Genomic DNA, 18,187 nt, shown 5'->3' with positions numbered 1-18,187 from the left:
CGTTGCTGTGGATGGAACTGCTGTTGGCTCTTGCGATTGGCTTCGTTACAGCCCCCAGTCAGGATGGGGTTTAAGCTGTGCCTCAGGTTAAGCACTTGAGTGGTGCTGCTGGAGGCAGAGGAGTGCTCTGGGCTAAAAGCCTCCCAGGTTATGAGCTCCTTGCTGGTTTGGGGACTCCACCGGGCTGAGAGTGGCAGATGGGCCCTTTCTGAAGCACCGGGCGGTTCGTTGCACTAACACCTGAGCCCTGCTGACACAGCTGAGGTGGAATCCAGCACTGAGGACAGGCTGGATGCTGAGGCTCCGGGCTGGGTTGCAGGCTCTGAGGGGCCAGCAGCTGATCCTGATCAACTGCTCCATGCAGGGCAACGAGGCACAGCTGAGCCCCGTGGGGCACAGCCCCACACACAGAGGCTGCGGGTGCTGCTGTGAGGCTGGTCCTGTCGGGCAGGGGAGGCAGCAGGAGCCCGGGTAGGTCAGAGGCTTTTTTCCCTTTTCCTTGTGTTGAAATGATGATTTCTGTTGCTGTGCCAAGGGCTCTGAGTGATGGGGGGGCGCCGGAGGGGGGCACATCCCTGCCCCAGTTTGCAGGGCTGCGAGGAGAGGGCTGTGTGCAGGCAGGAGCAGGCTGAGCCCTGGGGTAGGAGGTGGGGATGTGTCGGGATGAGGCTGTGATGTGTTGGGATAACTGATGCGGTGTGTCCGGCTTCCCCGGAGCTTGCTTCAGGCAGGCCCTGTGCAGCCTGGCCTGTGTCGTGGGCTGTTCTGCGGTGCCGTCTCTGAATGACCCCGCTCTCCGGGCCCGCGAGGTCCGCCTGGGCTGCTGAAGCCTCGGTCCCCTCCGAGCTTCGGGTTCGGAACGCGGCGGAGCAGCCAGGCGCAGGAGCGCGGGGGGCTCTGGCTGCCCGTGAGCAGGGCAGCGGGCACCGGGCGCGCCCCGTGCAGGGCGGTTCGGATCCGCAGGGACGCTCCGGCCGGGGGAGGCGCTGCCGCGAGCGCGGGGCAGGGCCGGGGCTGTCCCCGGCCGTTCCCGGGTCCCCGCCCTCGCCGCCTGCGTGCGCTGACGCCGCCCCCGCTGCCCCCGCCGGGCTGCGCTCCTTTCGGAGCGGCGCTCGGCAGCGAGCGCGGACCGGGGGTTCCGGACGGGCCCCATCGCCGCCGGCAGAGCGGGAGGGGCCGGGCCGCCGCGGGGGCTCCTCTCTGACAGAGGGGCAGGAGGCCGGGGCTGGCCTTCGGGAGCAGTTTGTGGGCGGTAAATGCAAACCCGAGGCCAGGCCGAGTTCGATTCCCAGACCTCGCGGTTCGGGCCCCTGCTCCTCTGCCAGCCCCGAGCACAAGGGGGCGCTGGCTCCCAGCGAATGGGAAGCTCTGCCTGGGCCCGGGGAGCGCATCCTCGCGGACGGGCCTCAGTTACCCCCGAGGGCAGGCCCGGAAGGGCAAACAGTGATGGGGCTTGGCTGGGCTTTAATTACCCTGCTTTAATGGGGCTCCGGAGCAGCGCTGCCCGTCCTGCTCCCCACCAGGCACAGCCTCGGGAGCAAACCAAGGCTCCGTTGCTCCCCCAGCGAGGCTCCTGCCCGTGGGTGCAGCAGCCGAGGAGGGCCGAGCTCCAGCGTCCACGTGCCCGTTGTTGACTGTTTCCTGCCGGGCAGTGCCGGCTCCCCAGGGCAGCGGTGAGGAGCACACGGGGGCTGCTGCCCCCCGGGACGTGCTCAGAGCTGTGGCTGCAGGCCCAGCACCCGCGGCAGGAGCAGGGGGAAGCCCAGGAGGGTTCCTGGCTTAGGTTTGGGGGTGCTGCTGGGATTTAAGCAGGGCCCCACTGGGCAAACAACAGCTTAAAACTGCTGACACAGCACTACTGAGAGGACAAACAGGAGCAAGGCTGGAGAACAAGGTGCTGAAGGCTGAACACACGGGGGTGCAGGGCGGAGTTTGTAACAATGGGGAGAGGAGGGAGGGCAGAAGCAGCGCCTGCTACCACCAAACCCGTGTTTTGTATGGGACATGGAACAAAATCACTGCCAGAGCACTCGTGGGAGCGCTCCTGGCTTGCCCAAGGCAGGGCAGCTCTGCCCAGCACAGCCCAGGGCTTTCCTTGCCATTGAATTTCCTACAAGGCACCCGCCTGCCACCGAGTGCCTGCCGCCTTCCCTGCACCATGGGGTTAGAGCTGCCCCCGTGCAGCCCCCATGGCGAAAGGTGTGTGGGGGGGGGTGCAATGTGCCAGTGCTGCTGGAGAAATGGAACCTGCGGACTTCCAGGGACCCCTCATGACCCGTCCTCGCTCGTAACCTCCACCTCGTGCCCTGGAGAGGGCATGGGGGGGTCTTCAAATCACCCTGACGCACTCTGAGCTGGGCTGGGTCGGGTCAGGCCCTCAGAGCCAGGCGTGACCCTTCCTGCCCGCAGGGGTCCTGTGCAGTTTCACTGGGGCTCCGCCTGGGCAAGCCCCACTGCAAGAGCTCCAGTTTTACCGTAACGAAAGGGAAGTGCAGGCCTGGCCTCCGGCCCTGGTGCTGCAGTGAGCCCGTTCCCTGCTCCTGGGGACACCAAGGGCTCTGAAGGCAGAAGGTCGCTGCCGTTCACCGCGGACCCCCCAAGGAACTCGAAGCGGTTCTGGTTTGGGCGCTGCTGGAGCGCGGCCGCGGTTCAACCGGATTCACTGCTTTATTGTGCTTAAAAAAATAGAGTTCACACAAAGATCCATGTAAACATTCCTTCCACAACCGCTGGTGCTCGGGCAGGGCCGGGCCGCCGGGGCCGAGTGCGGACACGGGCGGGAGCAGCGGGGCCAGCGACCGCTACAGCTTCTGGTGACTGGGTTCCAGGATTCCCAACCCAAACCTCTCAAAGCGCAGGACAACTTTGCTACTGTTAATGCTGGAGAGAGCGGGGAGGGGAGAAGGGAGGGAAAGTCACTTACTTTGGTTTTCTCACCAAGCTACGGCCCTATAACAGGAACTACGAGGGGTTAGGTTCTGATCCTGTACAACTCCAGACTGGCCACAAAAGAGGCTTAAGTAATTAAGCAGCAAACCCTTGCCCTTGTTTGTCCTCTCTGGTTCCCGGCACGCTCTCCTCAGCCCCATCCTCTCCCCTCCAGGACACGGTGGTTTTCGAATCATGAATTGGTACCGAAGGGAAGCAGAGCTTTTCTAGAGGCTGCTGCGTTACCTGCGCCTCTGCACAGCCCCAGGCGTTAGGGCAGGGGTTTGCTGCGGAGGGATGTGAACAGAAGCAAACCTAAGATCCAGAGCAAGGGGAGGAGGAGGACCTGAAGGGTGCTCTCGCTTTCCTCCTCTTTCACACAGCGGCGCAGCTGAGCCCTGCTGACCCATGCACGCCACCAGTGCCCCTCTGCCCCATGAGACTTGCACAAGTGACCCCAGGCTCAGGACCCCCCCCGCTGGGCAGGACACGCAGCACCGGGTCAGGCCCACGCGCTCGCGAGCCCCTGCCCAGGGCCAGTGGCCGCCCGCTGGAGCGGTGCCGCGGTGTTAGGCAGTGGCCTCTTGCAGACAGGAGCTGTTATTGAAGCGAGCAGCCCACACCCAGCGGGAAAGGCAGAAAAGGAGGAGCTCAGATCAGTGTGGGTTATGTCCGGGTTAATTTCGTGGGTTGGTTTTGCAATGGAAGGTGATTGTCCGAGTTGCCGGTTAGGATACAACACATGGAAACATGCAAGTTGGAGCCCGTTATTGCACCAGTAGCTACAACCTACAGAGAAATATGGGAGGGAAGGGAAAAAGACACCATGAGAGTTAGTTTCCAGTTATTTAAAGCAAGTCCTTGAGAGCTATTGTAAAGGTTACGGTGGAGCTCAGCGCGGGGTTAGTGCCATGTTTGTCAGAGGGGAGGTGAACGCATCTTCTGTGGGTCTGGAACCTGAGCCTCCTCCCAGGTGTGACCCCAATGTAAGGCAGCTGAACAGCAGCGGAGCTGCTGCACTCTCATTTCACTGGGCAGTAACTAATGCTGATAACTGATACTGACACCTCAAGTGCTTCTCTGTGTTAAGGGCTTTGAGCAGAGAAGGAGCAGGAATGTGTGTGAATTGCCATGAACCGCCTGGGGGGGGGCTCAGTTTGTCACCCAGGCAGAAATAACTTCAAAGGGAAATAGTGGCACGTCCTCTGGTCCTTCCCTTCCTCAGCACCACAGCACAGGGGAAATTCTAACGACCCTGGGGGCAGTGTGGGCCCTTTGCAATGCTCTTGGTAGATCCTCTCCAAAACCAAACATAAAGCAGGGTAAATAATCTACTGGAGGAGGGAGGTGAATACGTTAAAGTAGGAAATGAACTGCCTGAAGCATGCCAGCTCAGTGTCCTAGCTTCCTGGCACCTCAAAAGCAGAACAGCACACTGCTACCGGCCCGTCAGAGGCTTGCCAGCCCCCAGGAAGGCAAAGGAAAGCCCAGAAATAGCAGTTAGCAAACCGAGCAGCAGGGATGTGCTCACAGCAGCCAATACTCACTCAGCAGACTTCCAGAAGTGCCCCGGGTGGGAGAGCCGACGGTTCAGTTTTGGCAGTTTTTCAAGCATATCCATGAGGACAGTGAAGCTCGGCCTCTCGCAGGGGTCAAAGGACCAGCACGCCGAGAGGATCTCCTGCAAAGGGTATTTGTGCCTCATGATCTCCAGTCGGGTCAAGGCCAGCTCTGCCGAGCAAGCAGCTGACAGCGCTGGCTGGCACCAGCCCAGCCACAGATACTGTTTAATAGAGGGCTGGGGCGTTCTTACAATCCAGCAGTATCGCGGTGGATGCCCACTTCTGTGTGGCAGTCAGGGGCAGAGGCTTGTACCTAACCTGGTGTCCATTCTAATCTGTATCTCCCCTGCCTTTTATCATTAGACTTCTGAGTAAGTCTCTTTAAGCAGCCCCCTCTTTCCCGATCAATAGCTCTGTGGCAGGATTCCTGCAACCAAGGTACTTACATTGACCTCTTTCCCCAAGCTGACAGTTGCAAGGACTTGCTTCACCCCTTCGCCACTCCCAATCTGCCAGATGAGCGCCTCGGCAGGCTGGGTCTTGAAAGGCCACTCTCTTGCTTGCAGCTCATACCACACGGTCCTGCAACACCAGCAGCAGATCAAGCCTTTGCCTGCTCGTCAGGGAAAGATGCAAACCCTGCCACTGCTCCCGTTCCTTCAGCCAGGCTCTGGAAGGTGTCTGAGGCTGAGCAGCAAATCCCACCCCCCCCCACGCACCTCCTGCTTGTGGCTTTTGTAGTAGGTGAGGAAAATGCATCCTCACTGGAATCCCGAGCGTGAGCAAAGCACGGCTGACCCAGCGGGCTCAGCCTGGAACGGATCTCGCTGGGGAAGCTCCCATGGCATTCCCAGGTGTCCCTTTCTTACCCAAAGGCGTAGATATCTGCTGCTTTGGAGAAAGGCAGCTTGTCCTCATCTTTCCCAGGCGCCATCTCACGAACAATCTCGGGGGCCAGGTAACATAACCAGTCATGAGGCAGCTTCAGTTCATTCTCCCTCCTGAGTTCCAAAGAAAGAAGTGGCACTGAAACACTGCTGCACAGCCCAGATCTGTGCCTCACCTAATGTCTGGGCTTCAGTCACTCAAATGTGTTTGCTGACATTTCATTTCCCATTTTAATGCCATATTAAAACCCATGCATGTGTCAGCCTGGCTCCCCAGCTCATTCTGGGGCTTAAGGTTAGGTTTGTTTGTCTGCGTTCTGAGTCCTAATCCACACAGAACTCCCCAGTCCTGAGCTCTACTGAACTGTAGCAAGAACTCTGCTTAGAAAAAGAAAACAAAGGGTATTCCAGAACTGTGTATGTCCCAAAGCAACTGACATTCCTCACTTGTAACTGTTTCCCTATTTGACCATTATTTATCATTCCAGAAGCAGACCCAGCACTGAAACCCCCACTTACCTTCCTTCCTGAACCACACCCGAAATTCCAAATAATCCAAAGTCAGTGATCACAACTTTCCCATTGTCATAGAAAACATTCTTGGATTTCAGATCCTTGTGCACAATGCCTTTTGCGTGAAGATAGCCCATGCCCTGGCAAACGCATGCAGAGACAGAAACTTTTAATTGTACTATTGCTATTTACAGGCTGCTAACTCTGCCCATGCTTTGCTTTGTAGCACACACTGACCCTCCCTGCTCCAGCATAAATGATGAATTGTAAGTGGGGACACAGCAGCAAAGGTGCAAGGGAGCAGATCTCTGTAGTGCTCGGAGTTGCTTTGCATCCTCTGTGTAGCAAGGCTGCGGGAGGGGTACCCTTAGTTGGAGCATTAAGGGGCTGTGGACCTCACAGCTCCGAAGTCTGCGTGTGTCAGATGACAGAGTTTGCTCTCTGAATTCACACCATGTTTCTGCCAGAAAAGAAACCGGCAGCTTTAGAAACGCTTCTTCAGTTGAGCAATATTGAAAGCCCAGAACAGACTGTGCAGCTCTGGCAGGAAACGCCATCTGCTCCTGAACGCATCAGCTCAGCTGCAGCTACCGACAGAGGAGGGGGACCAGGAGGAACCCTGCCCCACACACCTTCCTTCACTGCTCCCCTCTGCTCTGCACCAAAGCATCACATCTCTTACCTTAATGATCTCCTGTGCTATCTGCCGGGTTTTGTTAATGTCCAGGGATATCTTGGGGTCCCTCACAAACGAGTGAAGTGTCCTTCCTTTGCAGAAGCTACAGGAAAGAGGAACAACAATCCTGAAAAAGGTCTTTAAGATGCTGGAGGGAAATAAAAGGGTAATACTGATGTTCAGTTGGGTTTCTTATCATGGTGACAGAATCGCAGTGCTCTTCCACTGCTCAGAATCACCTTTTGGACTAGGAGAGTGGCGTGCCTTTGGCCTCACATAAATTACATAATGCCCTTGGCCTTACATAAATTCACAGGAACACTCCAAAAAGCATTTAGGAGCTAAATGATCCTCATCTCAACTAAATACTGGAAATAAAGGAGGGGACAAAACCAGCACCATTGCTGCCAAGTGTCCCTCAGAGGAACAGAAAAGGTAACTGGTGCATTACCAGCCTCACACACTGCTTTGTTGTCACTTTGCTGCACTGGAACCATTTGGAAGGAGATGGCAGAGGAACAGCCTGTTCCAAATTTTTTTCCTCCTACATTTTGGATTTTATTATTTAAGAATTCAAAAAGAAAACGAAAATTGGCAAAAAATATTGTGTGTTCCCTAAAAGGAGACAACGCTCGTATCCAAAACTGAGCAACGCAGCCTGTGTGTCTGCCACCTCCTGACAGTGAGAGGGTTCTTTTTATATATAAAGAATAAATATTAGCTTATATAATACATATATATTAAAATACTACTATGCTGCTCTATCCTTACCTGGTAATGATTGCTAGATGAGGGGGGTTCATGCATGCTCCCATGAAAAGCACCACGTTCTCATGCCGGGTCTGTCTGTAGTTCATCACCTCCTTCTTAAAGAGCTTGAGATGATCCTGGTTGTTCCCATCTATCTCCAGCAGCCGGATGGCCACTTCCCCGTGCCACTTCCCCTTGTAGACCTTCCCCCACCGCCCTTGGCCAATGGGATCCCCCAGTTCAATCTGTTCAAAGGGGATGTCCCACTCCTGCAGGTACACGCTGGTCTGGCTGGGCTTGCGGTAAATCATCCCTTGCAAGCGGGGCCGTCTGTTTGGCAGATCCTCCACCTCATCCTCGTCATCTTCAGGGTCTGATTTATTAGCCTCTGGTTCCTCCACCTGCTCACAAACACAGAAAGGAAACACATGCTGAGAGCCCCCTCTGAGGGGCAGTAGCAGACCAGCAGCACAGGCTGCTCTGAGAGAACCTCAGGGGCTGGATGTAGGCACCCGACATCTGTATGTCTGTGTGCAGGTGCAGACAAGAAAGGCTTCATCCCACATGGAGATGAATTTGTAGAAAAGTGAGGGACAAACCAGAAAAAAACCTACCTCTGCTTCACATTCAACTCCATGTGTGCCTGGCTGTTGATCAGCACTGACAAGAGAAGAGAGGATTACAGTGAAAACAACGTTTGCATATCCACCCGAGTCAGAAGAGTGGGCTGCTACATGTGCTGTTAGTGGAGTGAAGGGAGCAAATGGAGAACAGATCTTGACAGCATCAGAGCTCAGAGAAAAACACAATTACTGCTCCATTTAACAGATAAGGACTTTGTAAGGTTACTTTAGCAAATGAGGGACAAAGACTTTGACGGGATTTTCAGTTATTAAGTGGTAGGAATTGATCTGGCAAGGGCATGGCTACATTACTACAATGTGTTCTGGTAATGGATATTCCCATTCATGCTACTGAGGCATAGATCAGAGAAGTGATTGTGAGCACTGGCAATGCAGGCTAAAATCTTTTGTATGCCATAGAATTCAGATCCTTGAAAAGATGTTTGCTGGCAGCCAAGTGTGCCATCTCTTTTAGTTAAATACCCTGGGAGTTCTCCGATAAGTTCAGTTTTGGACATAACACAGAGCTGTCAGACACATCTGGAGATCATCAGGCAACTGCTGTGCAAAGAGAAGAATTTAGGGCTGTACTTACTTAGTGTCTGTGGCTGTTTCTGAAGGCTGTGCTGTCTGGGCAGGACTGGGAATTTCTGGGGAAGTAGAAACATGTATGATATATATTTTACACTTTAATCTCCTATAGATTGAAGTTTTAACATTGCAGTTGTGATTACTTGCTGCTTATTCAGGACTCAGAAAGTAAACTCAGACACAGATGATATGATTTCATCCTTTTATTCAGTTAAAACTGTGCTCACCTTTCCTAGTACCTCTGTGCCTGTATATTGATCAAGCCCAGTCTTCCTCCCATTCACCTACTGATCTGTAATGCCTTTCGAGTCCTTGTCTGTGAACTGCTCAAAGGCCTTCAATCAGAAATACATAAGTCCTCACAGAACTAGGCTGCATGAATGCATCTGTACTGCAGGTCCTGTATTCCAAATGCACCCAGTCTGCCCAGGGTCCTTTTATATTAGATACAAACCCCTAAAAGTGAGCCTTTTGAAAGAAAGAACACTGCTGTGTATAGAACCCCTCAGCAGAAAGCTGTTTTCCAACTCAGAGTTTCACCTGAGTACGTAAATCACATCAGTACCTCCTGTTAGGAGAGAGGGCCCTGAATTCCATCCTGAGATAAGAAAAAGTCTGAACCGGTTTAGATACTCTTTTTAAAAGCAGAATTATTGTTCTCAGGCTGCATGCAAAGTTTACAACCAAGTTACTTTTTGGCAGTAGGAGCTAGTTAGTAGAATTAACCCCATCAACTCACCTGGGAAGATGAATTGTTGTCTGTGCTGAATGTAGTAGGCAGCTTTTGGATTAATTGTTAAAAAAAAAAACAAATAAGAACAGCAAATAAAAAATACCAGGAGAAAAAAACAACACAAACAAGTTAGAGGATCATCAGAGAGTGCTCCAAATGCATTCCATGAATTAGTCCCAGCTCAGGGCTGGGAAACAGATTAGTAGATTATCAGCCTGCTTGAGGGGGTGAATTCCAGCACATGCATTTTGGGAAGACTACAACAGATGACACTTGTCAAATGAGAGCTAATAAGCAGTCTGGTGGGGAAACAACACATTCAGACTTAAGTGGCAGAGGCAAGTTGAGGGACCCAGGGATGCTAAAGGCTGGTGCTTTGATGCCCTCTCCTGTCTTCAGCTTTTCAGAGGTGCACCCTGAGCAGCTGAAGCTCTTGAGCCATCTGCAAACAGTTCTCTGCATTTCAGCGAATTAGAGCAGAATGTCCCAATATAAAGTAGTTGCAGTAGAATCTTTGTACTAAACTGGCTCCACTTCTGCTCCTTCTAAGCTAAAATAGCAACTTCCACTCACAGATCAAAAGCTTGACGCAAGATACAGCAGTGTTGAAGGCTAGACAGAGCAGTTACAAAGTCACATGCTGCTCAGTTTCCAGATCAAAGGGATTAAATTTATTCTCATGATGTAAATCTTTGCCCTTGTCAAGAGATCTGGCCTCTATCGACTGTTAAAGACTGCACATTGGGTTCCTCATTTGTGAAGCAGGTAGGGTCAATTCTTCTCCACCATATGTGTATGTCAGTGGTTTAAAATTGAGTGCTTGTTGCTGGTTATCTTTTGGAAGGGACTGGTAAAGTAATTCACTCAGGTTCGCATCTGTATGTTTTGCTCTAGCAATCAATTTAGGATTTAAAGCCTCTGGTGACCAGCACAGCAGGCAGCATGCATTTCACAGCACAGTGAGAGAAGGGAGGAGAAAGAATATAATGGGTTTTTTTAGTCCTTTTCAAAAAAGGAGGAAATCAAACCGTTTAAGAAAGCTGCAAACATTCCTCAATAACCTGTCTCCTGCAAAGTTATCTTGTTGGTACCACTTATAAACTTGTAAAAATAGACATTTTCTTTTATCAGGTAACAAAATACAACTTCAAACCTTGCTTAAGACACAACCATGCATTCAGAAACCCGCCACTGCCTATGAAATCTTAGCAATCTCTGCTTATATAGAGGCCTTTCTAATCTTGGTAGGGGTCTCCTGAAAAGGTATGTTTACCTGGGAAGTTAAAGCGTCCATCCCTGTGGCCCATAGGAGAGGGGTTTGGGGGAGGTGTTGCGCTGGGAGGGTTGGAAGACTGGAATGGGGCCGGAGAAGAGGGTGTGGATGAGGTTGTAGAAGAAGGATTACTGCTGGAGTCCAGATGGTTTATTGCTGGTGGATGCTCCTGTAAAGTAAAGGAAGTCACTCATGAGGAGACAATAAAAACAAAGAAAGACAGAATTGCCCTCAATGTCTACTGAACATCAGGGAAAGGAAAGCTGTCCCAGCCTCAGGCACAGCAGTTTTATTACAGACACCAGACACACTGTAGTCACCATGTACCTTCTTAGTTAGTGCTTTGGGAAGAGTTCCAAATTGTGGTTCTGTTGGTCTGTCTACTGGATTATTGATATCAGAAGGGACAGACTCTGTTCTTCTTATTTTTGCTACTGAAAAACAGGTGGGAGAAGGAAGGAAAAAAGCTTTAATCAGACTTTTTAATTCTTGTGATACCATCAATTACATTGAAATGCTAAGAACTTGCAGAAAATTACTTACTGGGAAGGAAGGAGATTCTGCAAGCAGGTGCCTCTTTAGTACATTTGTTGTGACATTTTAATCTGAAAGAGATACATTACATGTTAAGTAGCAACTTGTTCTTTCCCCAGAAGAGGAAGCCTACCCTTAATTTGTAATTCTTATGCTAATCTCAGAGGGAGTTCTGGAATGCTCCAGGCCGCAGAGGAGCATGCATTTATACGAGGAATCCTATAATGTGTGTCATTAGGGTAATGAAAGCCATATACATATCTTAGCATCTGATTTATTTTTAATGCAGTTACCTTCACTGACAGTCATCCAGCTACAGTCAAGCACTAAATCTCAGTGCTCTGGACTAACAACCCAGACAGAAGACTAAAATCCTCACTGTTATTTAGGTATCCAGCTCCCAGTGCAAGATTTGCCCATGATCAGGTAGGAAGCCTGTGGCAGGGAGCTGAATTTAGTTCATCCATGTGTCAGGCTTCCAGCCCAAAGTGTAAGTTGTGCCAGAGCCTCCCTTTGCCAGTTAAGAAGCTCACTGAAAAAACAATGCCACTGCTAAGGGCGCAGCACATCAAGGGACATGTGCTACTGGCAAATTTTAATGAATCACATGCAAAGTTCTTCTGAAGATGATTGCTGTGTGCTCACCTGCAGTACTTACACTTCACCCCGAACATCATGCTCTTCTGACAGACTTGGCAAATCTGAGATAACCAAGACTTTGTAGAGAACCTAAATAGAGACAAGAGGGGAAAAATTGTATTAACTCATGCTTAAAAGAAAATTAAGCTTTGTAGCTAGTGACAGACAGGCTGGACTGATTTAGAAATGAAGCTGAAATGCATACTTAAGGCTGAAGTTGACAAATGAGGCAACTGACCCAACTTCAAACTTCTCTCTCTCCCACAGCCTGTTGCTTACCTGTGTGTTACAGCTAAGCCAAAGTCTCTTCGTACCGTTTGAGGGGATCCTTGGGAGAGTTCTGGTGGAGAACAAAAGGATGGTTTAGGGAAGCATCACTCACAAGTGTGCTTACCAGTCTAGACAGAAACAAAGCGATCGCTGTCATAGATAAGGACCCGTAGCCACAACATAGCACAGCTGAGATCGCTTTGCCTTCTGCTGCAAAGCAACTACCAGATCCTGCTCTGGTATTTGTTCTCACATGGAGGCAATGTAAGATCAGATTTGGTTGTGGGATCATAATTCTTCCTTTCTTTTTTAGTTCAATCATTGTGTTTTACATGTAGGGATTACAGAGTCCATCTGATTAGGTCTAGCCCATTCTTAAAGTGGAAAGTCAGGTTTTATTCCCCACTGGTTTACCACAGATACCATCACCCAGCTCTCATGCAGTGTCAGTACACTTCACAGTATTCTTTTACACACTCCATTTTATAGACAGGGCCAGTGTGACCCAGAAGAATAAACAGATTTCTGTGAGATCACTCCAGCAGCTGGAAGTGCAGACCTCAGAACGCCAGCTCAGCACTGCAGTGGTTACACCACATCACTTCCTAACCCCCCCCCCCCCCCCCCCCCAATATTTAGATTCTGGCATCTTTCCTGAATTAAATCTACAGCCATGTTGCAAATCTGGAGGAAACTCAACTCTGTAAGCATCAACACAGCTTCAAGGCTGGACACTGTTAGTGCTTACAAAAAGCCAGTCTCTTTATTTGACCCTAGATGGCACCAGATTCTTTCTTATCGTTATTCCAGTAAACTTTTAAAGGCATCTGTGGCCTTCAGCATCTTAGAATAGGCTGGAAGTTGCTTTTCTAAGGAGTATCTAGTGTGGCCATCCAACTGCAGAATCATCTGAATTAATTATAATACACCAGTTAAGATGGCTAAATCCAAGAGGCGCATATCTCTACATTAGCTTCCAAGGTTACAGGTTGTGTCTGAGACGGACACACATGGTCAAATCAGGTTAGCTACAGTACTGAATGGCATTAATATGTCACTGGATAAAAACACAAAACCACTAAACTATTAAACACATGAACAGACTCAGCATCAGGGGAGCATCCCACATTTAAGCACATGCTGAAGTGTTTCTCAAAAGGCATAACTGTCTAATTTCATTACAGAGATACTTGGCAATGAATATACAGAGATACCAAACAGTTTGGTCTGAAGTTATTTCTAGTACCAAGAGGCATCGATAACAGCTGTCTGAAGTCACAGACAGGCATCTACACCCAAACCCCTTGCTTTAGCCCTTTAAACATCAGTATTCCTTTTCTTTGTTCTCGTAATCTGAAGAGATACCAGGTACAGAAAAGACCATGTGAATATCCCGCAGATCTCCAGTAGGCCAAGCTCCTGCTAGAGTTAACAGCAGCCCTGAGACAGAAGGCCCTGTTGAGGACCTCCAGCGGCTGCACAGGGATGATCCCAGAGAGCTGACAGGACAGGGTCTTCTCTCTCACAATGAAATGAAGACAGCCCTGTAAAAATCTCTTACCGAACCTAGAGAGAAAAAATACAGATTTATTAGACGTTGACAGTGATGTGACAGGATACACACTTTGCTAGAGCAGAAACTCTTTCCTGCAGCTTTTAATGTTAGGTTTACAAAGATCTCTGATTTTGGCTCCTGAAGTTGCCGCATAGCCAGTGTTTTCCTGCCTACAAGGGGCTGTCTTTGCTGGGCAGAGCTCCAGCCTGTGAGGGCAGTGTAAAGAGCACACCTGAATTGTGTCATGCAGATGAGAATGTAATTTGGGCGAAAGGGTCCTGAGTGGAACAGGCTCTGTGAATTCTTTCAGGTGGTCAAAGTGCTAGTGTAAGTTGTAATGCCCCAGTGCCTGCTGCAGAATTCGGATGCTGACCTAAGTCTCTGATGTTTTGGGGTGGGCAGAGTCTCTGGAAGGTACGTTGCTTTCCCTGCTTCAACCAGTTGTTACATGTTGGATTAATACACTCCATCCTACTTACACAAAAAAAGTGTATCTCAAAGCCTGGCACAGTCCATAAGATGGTGCTGCCTAAGACCATTTGCCTTGTTATGGAGCTATAACAATGTCATAAATGTGTTTGAAAGCTCACACTAGCAGCTAAGATAAACCTTAATATAAAAACATAAAAGGATACCAACCACTGATACCTGAACTGTGAGGAACTTTTTAAGACAGAAGAGAATTCTAATACCTGGAATTGGCTATTAGATACTTCAGGAAAACTGGTTGGGGCCCTTAAATAGCAGCAGCCACCCCAACCTCCCCAGCAGGTGCAATTTCAAATGAATTCAAGTAAAGTAAAGAACACCATTAACAAGCAGGTTTTGTGGTTATCTTAGAATATCCCACTGATACAGGTTCTCAGACTACAGTGAAACCATGACAAGGCAACTCTTTCAGAGAGTCAGAACTGGAGCACTGAATGCCCTTTGGTGTAACACACCCACCAGTGCCTGTGGGGAAGGAGGAAGTGTCATGCTTACTTTATTGGAGGAACTTCATCTATCCTGTTCCCCAACTGGGATTCGTGGGACTTGCTCCTTGTGAGGGTTGGGAAGTTAGGTAGCAGCTGAAAAACCTTCCTGCAAGGGGGAGGAGGAGTCCGTGGGGGCTTCAACTTGTGCCGCCGCTTGGTTTGAGGAGTGGTTGGAGGGGTGATGGTGATGCTGTGAGGAGTCCTTGGCGTTAACCTTCCACTGTGTGCAGGGAATGCAAAAGGGTCCAGGAGGTTTTCTGCATAGATAGAAGGTCCGTGACTGGAGGCAAGAGAGTCTGAAGCTGGGATTGTAGAGACTGACACAGAGCGTGGCTGCTGGCTGTTGCCCTTGGGAGGGTGCAGTGCAGAGGGGCTCCATGTGGGCGCAGCGGGGCCGGGGGACTCGGTGGTGCTGGTGGTGCTGTTCTCTCGGCGCGCCTCAGAGAGGTTCATCAGCACATCATCCCTGAGCTCCCCGCCTGCTCACCAACCACAGCAGTGTTAGTGACTGGTTAGAAAGAAAAGCCAACCTATATACACATACCATATCTTGCTGCTTTGGGCTATAAGGTGTTCTTTTTTCTCCGCTGTGTTGTACCCAGCCAAGGTGCCAGCTTAATTTCTCCTTTCCTGATACCCATCAGCTCCAGCAGCCTTTAAAACAGGAATGGCAGCCACTACCCTTCTTTCCAGTCTGTAGTTGTGTATCTCAAAGGCTAAAATCAGGTTCTGTGTTCTAAGATGGGGTGAGTTTTAACAGACTGGGCCTATTGAAGCATTTGGGATATACATACCTTCATAAAACAGGCACCCACATCCCACTGCAAACCTGTGTGGATTTGGTACTAATCTGTGTAGACAATTGAGTACCCCCTCTGCTTTTAGACTGGTCTTTGGTAAAGAGAGGAGACTATTTTCTATTAGCCAACAGAAGTGCTAAATACCACTTAAACTGAGAAAGACCATTAGACTGGAAATAAGGAGCATGCAGGAACTCCTCATACTCATTGGGCCACTTCTCTCTCCCTTTGCCATGGCCCATACTGCCTCCTGCACTGCCTAGCACTGCAGTTCTGAATAGCTCAGCACAACCTGTCGACCAGTTTTGGGTATAAATGGGGAAAAAAAAGGCTCGGAGGCAGCAAAGTGGGAATGCACAGACTATTGGGATAATTTCAGAGGCTTAATTCATCAGGATAACTCTCTGTCCCTAATGACTTAAACCAAGGTGAAAAGTCAAAGCTTCAGGGCCTGATGTCCTGTTGACCAGTCAGTGGCTGTAAAGAGATCAGATACCTGGAACTGAAAAACTACCTCTTCTTTATGAGGAGTGAATGCCACGACCTCTGAGCACGGCTGGTTTTGCCACAGTATGGATGGGAAAGATTTAACAACCCAGGACAGAAAAGATTAGAAAAAAGGAAATCTGAAACTGGTCTGTTTGCTGACTTTTCCATTAACTAATCTTTCTGATTTGCAAATGGGACGAACTGTCATAATACCAACAGGAAACACCAGCTTGCAGTGACAGACTGGTAACTGCTATGGAGAAAGACCTGATGTACATTAGTACCAGTGAGCTGTGAGAAACTCTCTGTACAAACAGATTTTACAATGCCTTTGAACATAGCCTGGGGAAGGTGACAGGGAAGATGGTGATGCAGCACCTTGGGAATCTTGAGCCTGATCTTAAATAACTTTGTCAGATCCACTTGCCTGCTGAACACATGCATTTCTGATTACACAGTACCCTGCTTCCCATAATTTCAAGGTAAATCAGGATTCTCTCTAGCTCTTGAATCTGCAATTGGAATTTGGCTAACAATTCTATCAATTCTAGCAGTCAAAGAACAATAGCAGGAGGCAAGGGGATTTAAAGAGAAGTGAATCAACTTGCACACTGTACACTACACAGTCACAAAGGGTTGTCGGAGCAATGTTTTTCTCTTCCAAAGCATTGAGCTGAACAGTAATCAGGCTTCTGAGCAAAGTAATATCAAACAGAATTACACCTTCCCTCTGAGCTGGCAATATCTGGGGAGAGAATTACCTACAAGAAAACTGGTTGTATTCGTTAGGTCAAGGATATGAATGATGGGGGGTTAACTGGAGCATTAGACACAACTCTGAACAGAGAGGGGATAAGGATATAGTCTATTGAGTAGGAAAGGATATTTCTACATAGTTATTTTCATTTCGTTATTTATTTGACATGCTGTCAAAACCAAATCAAATCTACAGCTCTAGAGGAGTTTGATCACTGCAACTTCATGTACATCCAAGAGCCTGGTTACAGAATATGCCCAGAGACATTGTCTAGAGGACTTTGCAGATTGTCTCATACCAAAGGAAGCAGGAGGGTGCTGGGTTGCTGAAAAGCTAATGCCACAGCACAACAAGCCAGGCTGTACCTGATTCAGTTGCCTTCCGTAAGCAGCTCAGTGCCCCATTGAGCCGGGAGCATTCCTCATCTCTGGCACCACATCTCTTCATTGTTTCTTTCACCTTTGACTCATTCATTTCTAGTAAGGCATCTAAGGTCAGCTCCTCTGGTATCCTCTGCAGAAAATAAGATGATGCATTTATATATATATATTTAATACACATATATAAGGCTGTCACATGTTGTTCTGATATCCTTTAAATAGTGCCACTGTCTCACTGCCTGATCTGACTCATGGTTTACTCATTTTGGTAGTGTATCTCTTGAGGATCACCAGGTCAGTGAGATCTCAGCAGTGCTCAGCTCCCTCTCCCCTCTGCATCACGAGAGACCAGGCATTTGCTGAAGCCTGCTCTGTATCACTAGGGCATTGTGGTCATTCTCTGGTGTTTCAGTTAGGATTGGGGGCGATGGAAATATTCTTCTCCCCTTGTGGAAAGTCTTCCCTCAGTATTTTTGAAAGCATAACTTTTTAACTGAAAGTAGCAGTTAGAAACAAAACAGGCCTAAAACATGAAAAATGTCAGATAAAGATGTTTGGCTTTTCAGTGGGGAAGTGACAAGTAAAAGCAGTGAGGAAAATGACTTATTTTGTTTAACAAAATGAAATGTTTTGACAAAGAGATAGTGACCTCCTCCTCAAGCAATTTTTCCTTCATTAGAGAACCAGCCTTACCCATATCTTGCTTGGAAAGATATTTGTGCAGAACTCCTTGTACATCTTAATACACCAAAGCCCCCACAATGATAAGGTGTAGATCAGGCAGACACAAAAGACACAAGAGACTGGAAAGCATGAAATGATGTGGTATTTCCTGACACAGAACCGAGCTGTGTCACCTCCCTCCTCCCCCATTCAAAGGTTTCCAGTGTAAGGCTGCAGCAATTGTGGTTAATAAACAAAACCAGGATATTTAACCCAGATACCCAGGAATTTCCCTGAAAGTTTTGCCTAAACAAACCTCCCTGCTCCCAGTGAGATCACAAATTTCACAAGATCTGGCCTCTTTCCTAAAGTTTCAACTCCTGGAATCAAACCCTATTTAAATGGGTTTTAACGTTTATTTGAAGAGGAAGCTCAAAAGTGTGTCTCGCTGTCTGGAGAAACAAAAGGCTTGAAATCCTCCAGATTCTCAAACCCCACTTCCGACAGCAAATCAAGTCTGAATGTTGTTGAATGTCCTTTAACAATTGCATCTTTCTTAATCCAGGCTCATGCCTTTGAGGTCTGAC

At 49.1% G+C, this 18,187-nt stretch overlaps 1 protein-coding gene across 1 annotated transcript in view; it reads right to left on the bottom strand.

Moving 5' to 3' along the window:
* Positions 1-2,614: 2,614 nt before the first annotated feature.
* The window catches only part of KSR1 (kinase suppressor of ras 1), a 52,616-nt gene continuing 37,043 nt past the window's right edge, over positions 2,615-18,187 (bottom strand). The window contains exons 3-20 of the mRNA XM_065694293.1: positions 16,923-17,070; positions 14,519-14,990; positions 13,541-13,545; positions 11,989-12,049; positions 11,716-11,799; positions 11,080-11,141; positions 10,864-10,970; positions 10,537-10,705; positions 9,270-9,311; positions 8,535-8,589; positions 7,931-7,976; positions 7,338-7,717; positions 6,573-6,669; positions 5,897-6,030; positions 5,360-5,491; positions 4,937-5,072; positions 4,476-4,609; positions 2,615-2,880 (exon numbers count right to left, since the gene is read on the bottom strand). Of these exons, the coding sequence (XP_065550365.1) occupies positions 2,802-2,880; positions 4,476-4,609; positions 4,937-5,072; positions 5,360-5,491; positions 5,897-6,030; positions 6,573-6,669; positions 7,338-7,717; positions 7,931-7,976; positions 8,535-8,589; positions 9,270-9,311; positions 10,537-10,705; positions 10,864-10,970; positions 11,080-11,141; positions 11,716-11,799; positions 11,989-12,049; positions 13,541-13,545; positions 14,519-14,990; positions 16,923-17,070 (2,343 nt within the window). The 3' untranslated portion in view covers positions 2,615-2,801. The remainder of the gene's footprint in view (positions 2,881-4,475; positions 4,610-4,936; positions 5,073-5,359; positions 5,492-5,896; positions 6,031-6,572; positions 6,670-7,337; positions 7,718-7,930; positions 7,977-8,534; positions 8,590-9,269; positions 9,312-10,536; positions 10,706-10,863; positions 10,971-11,079; positions 11,142-11,715; positions 11,800-11,988; positions 12,050-13,540; positions 13,546-14,518; positions 14,991-16,922; positions 17,071-18,187) is intronic.

The sequence above is a fragment of the Lathamus discolor genome, chromosome 14, assembly GCF_037157495.1.
Source record: "Lathamus discolor isolate bLatDis1 chromosome 14, bLatDis1.hap1, whole genome shotgun sequence".
In the NCBI taxonomy this organism is placed as follows: Eukaryota; Metazoa; Chordata; class Aves; order Psittaciformes; family Psittacidae; genus Lathamus; species Lathamus discolor.
The sequence above is the reverse complement of the archived record's forward strand: the minus strand, read 5'-3'. Positions and strand labels throughout refer to the sequence as shown.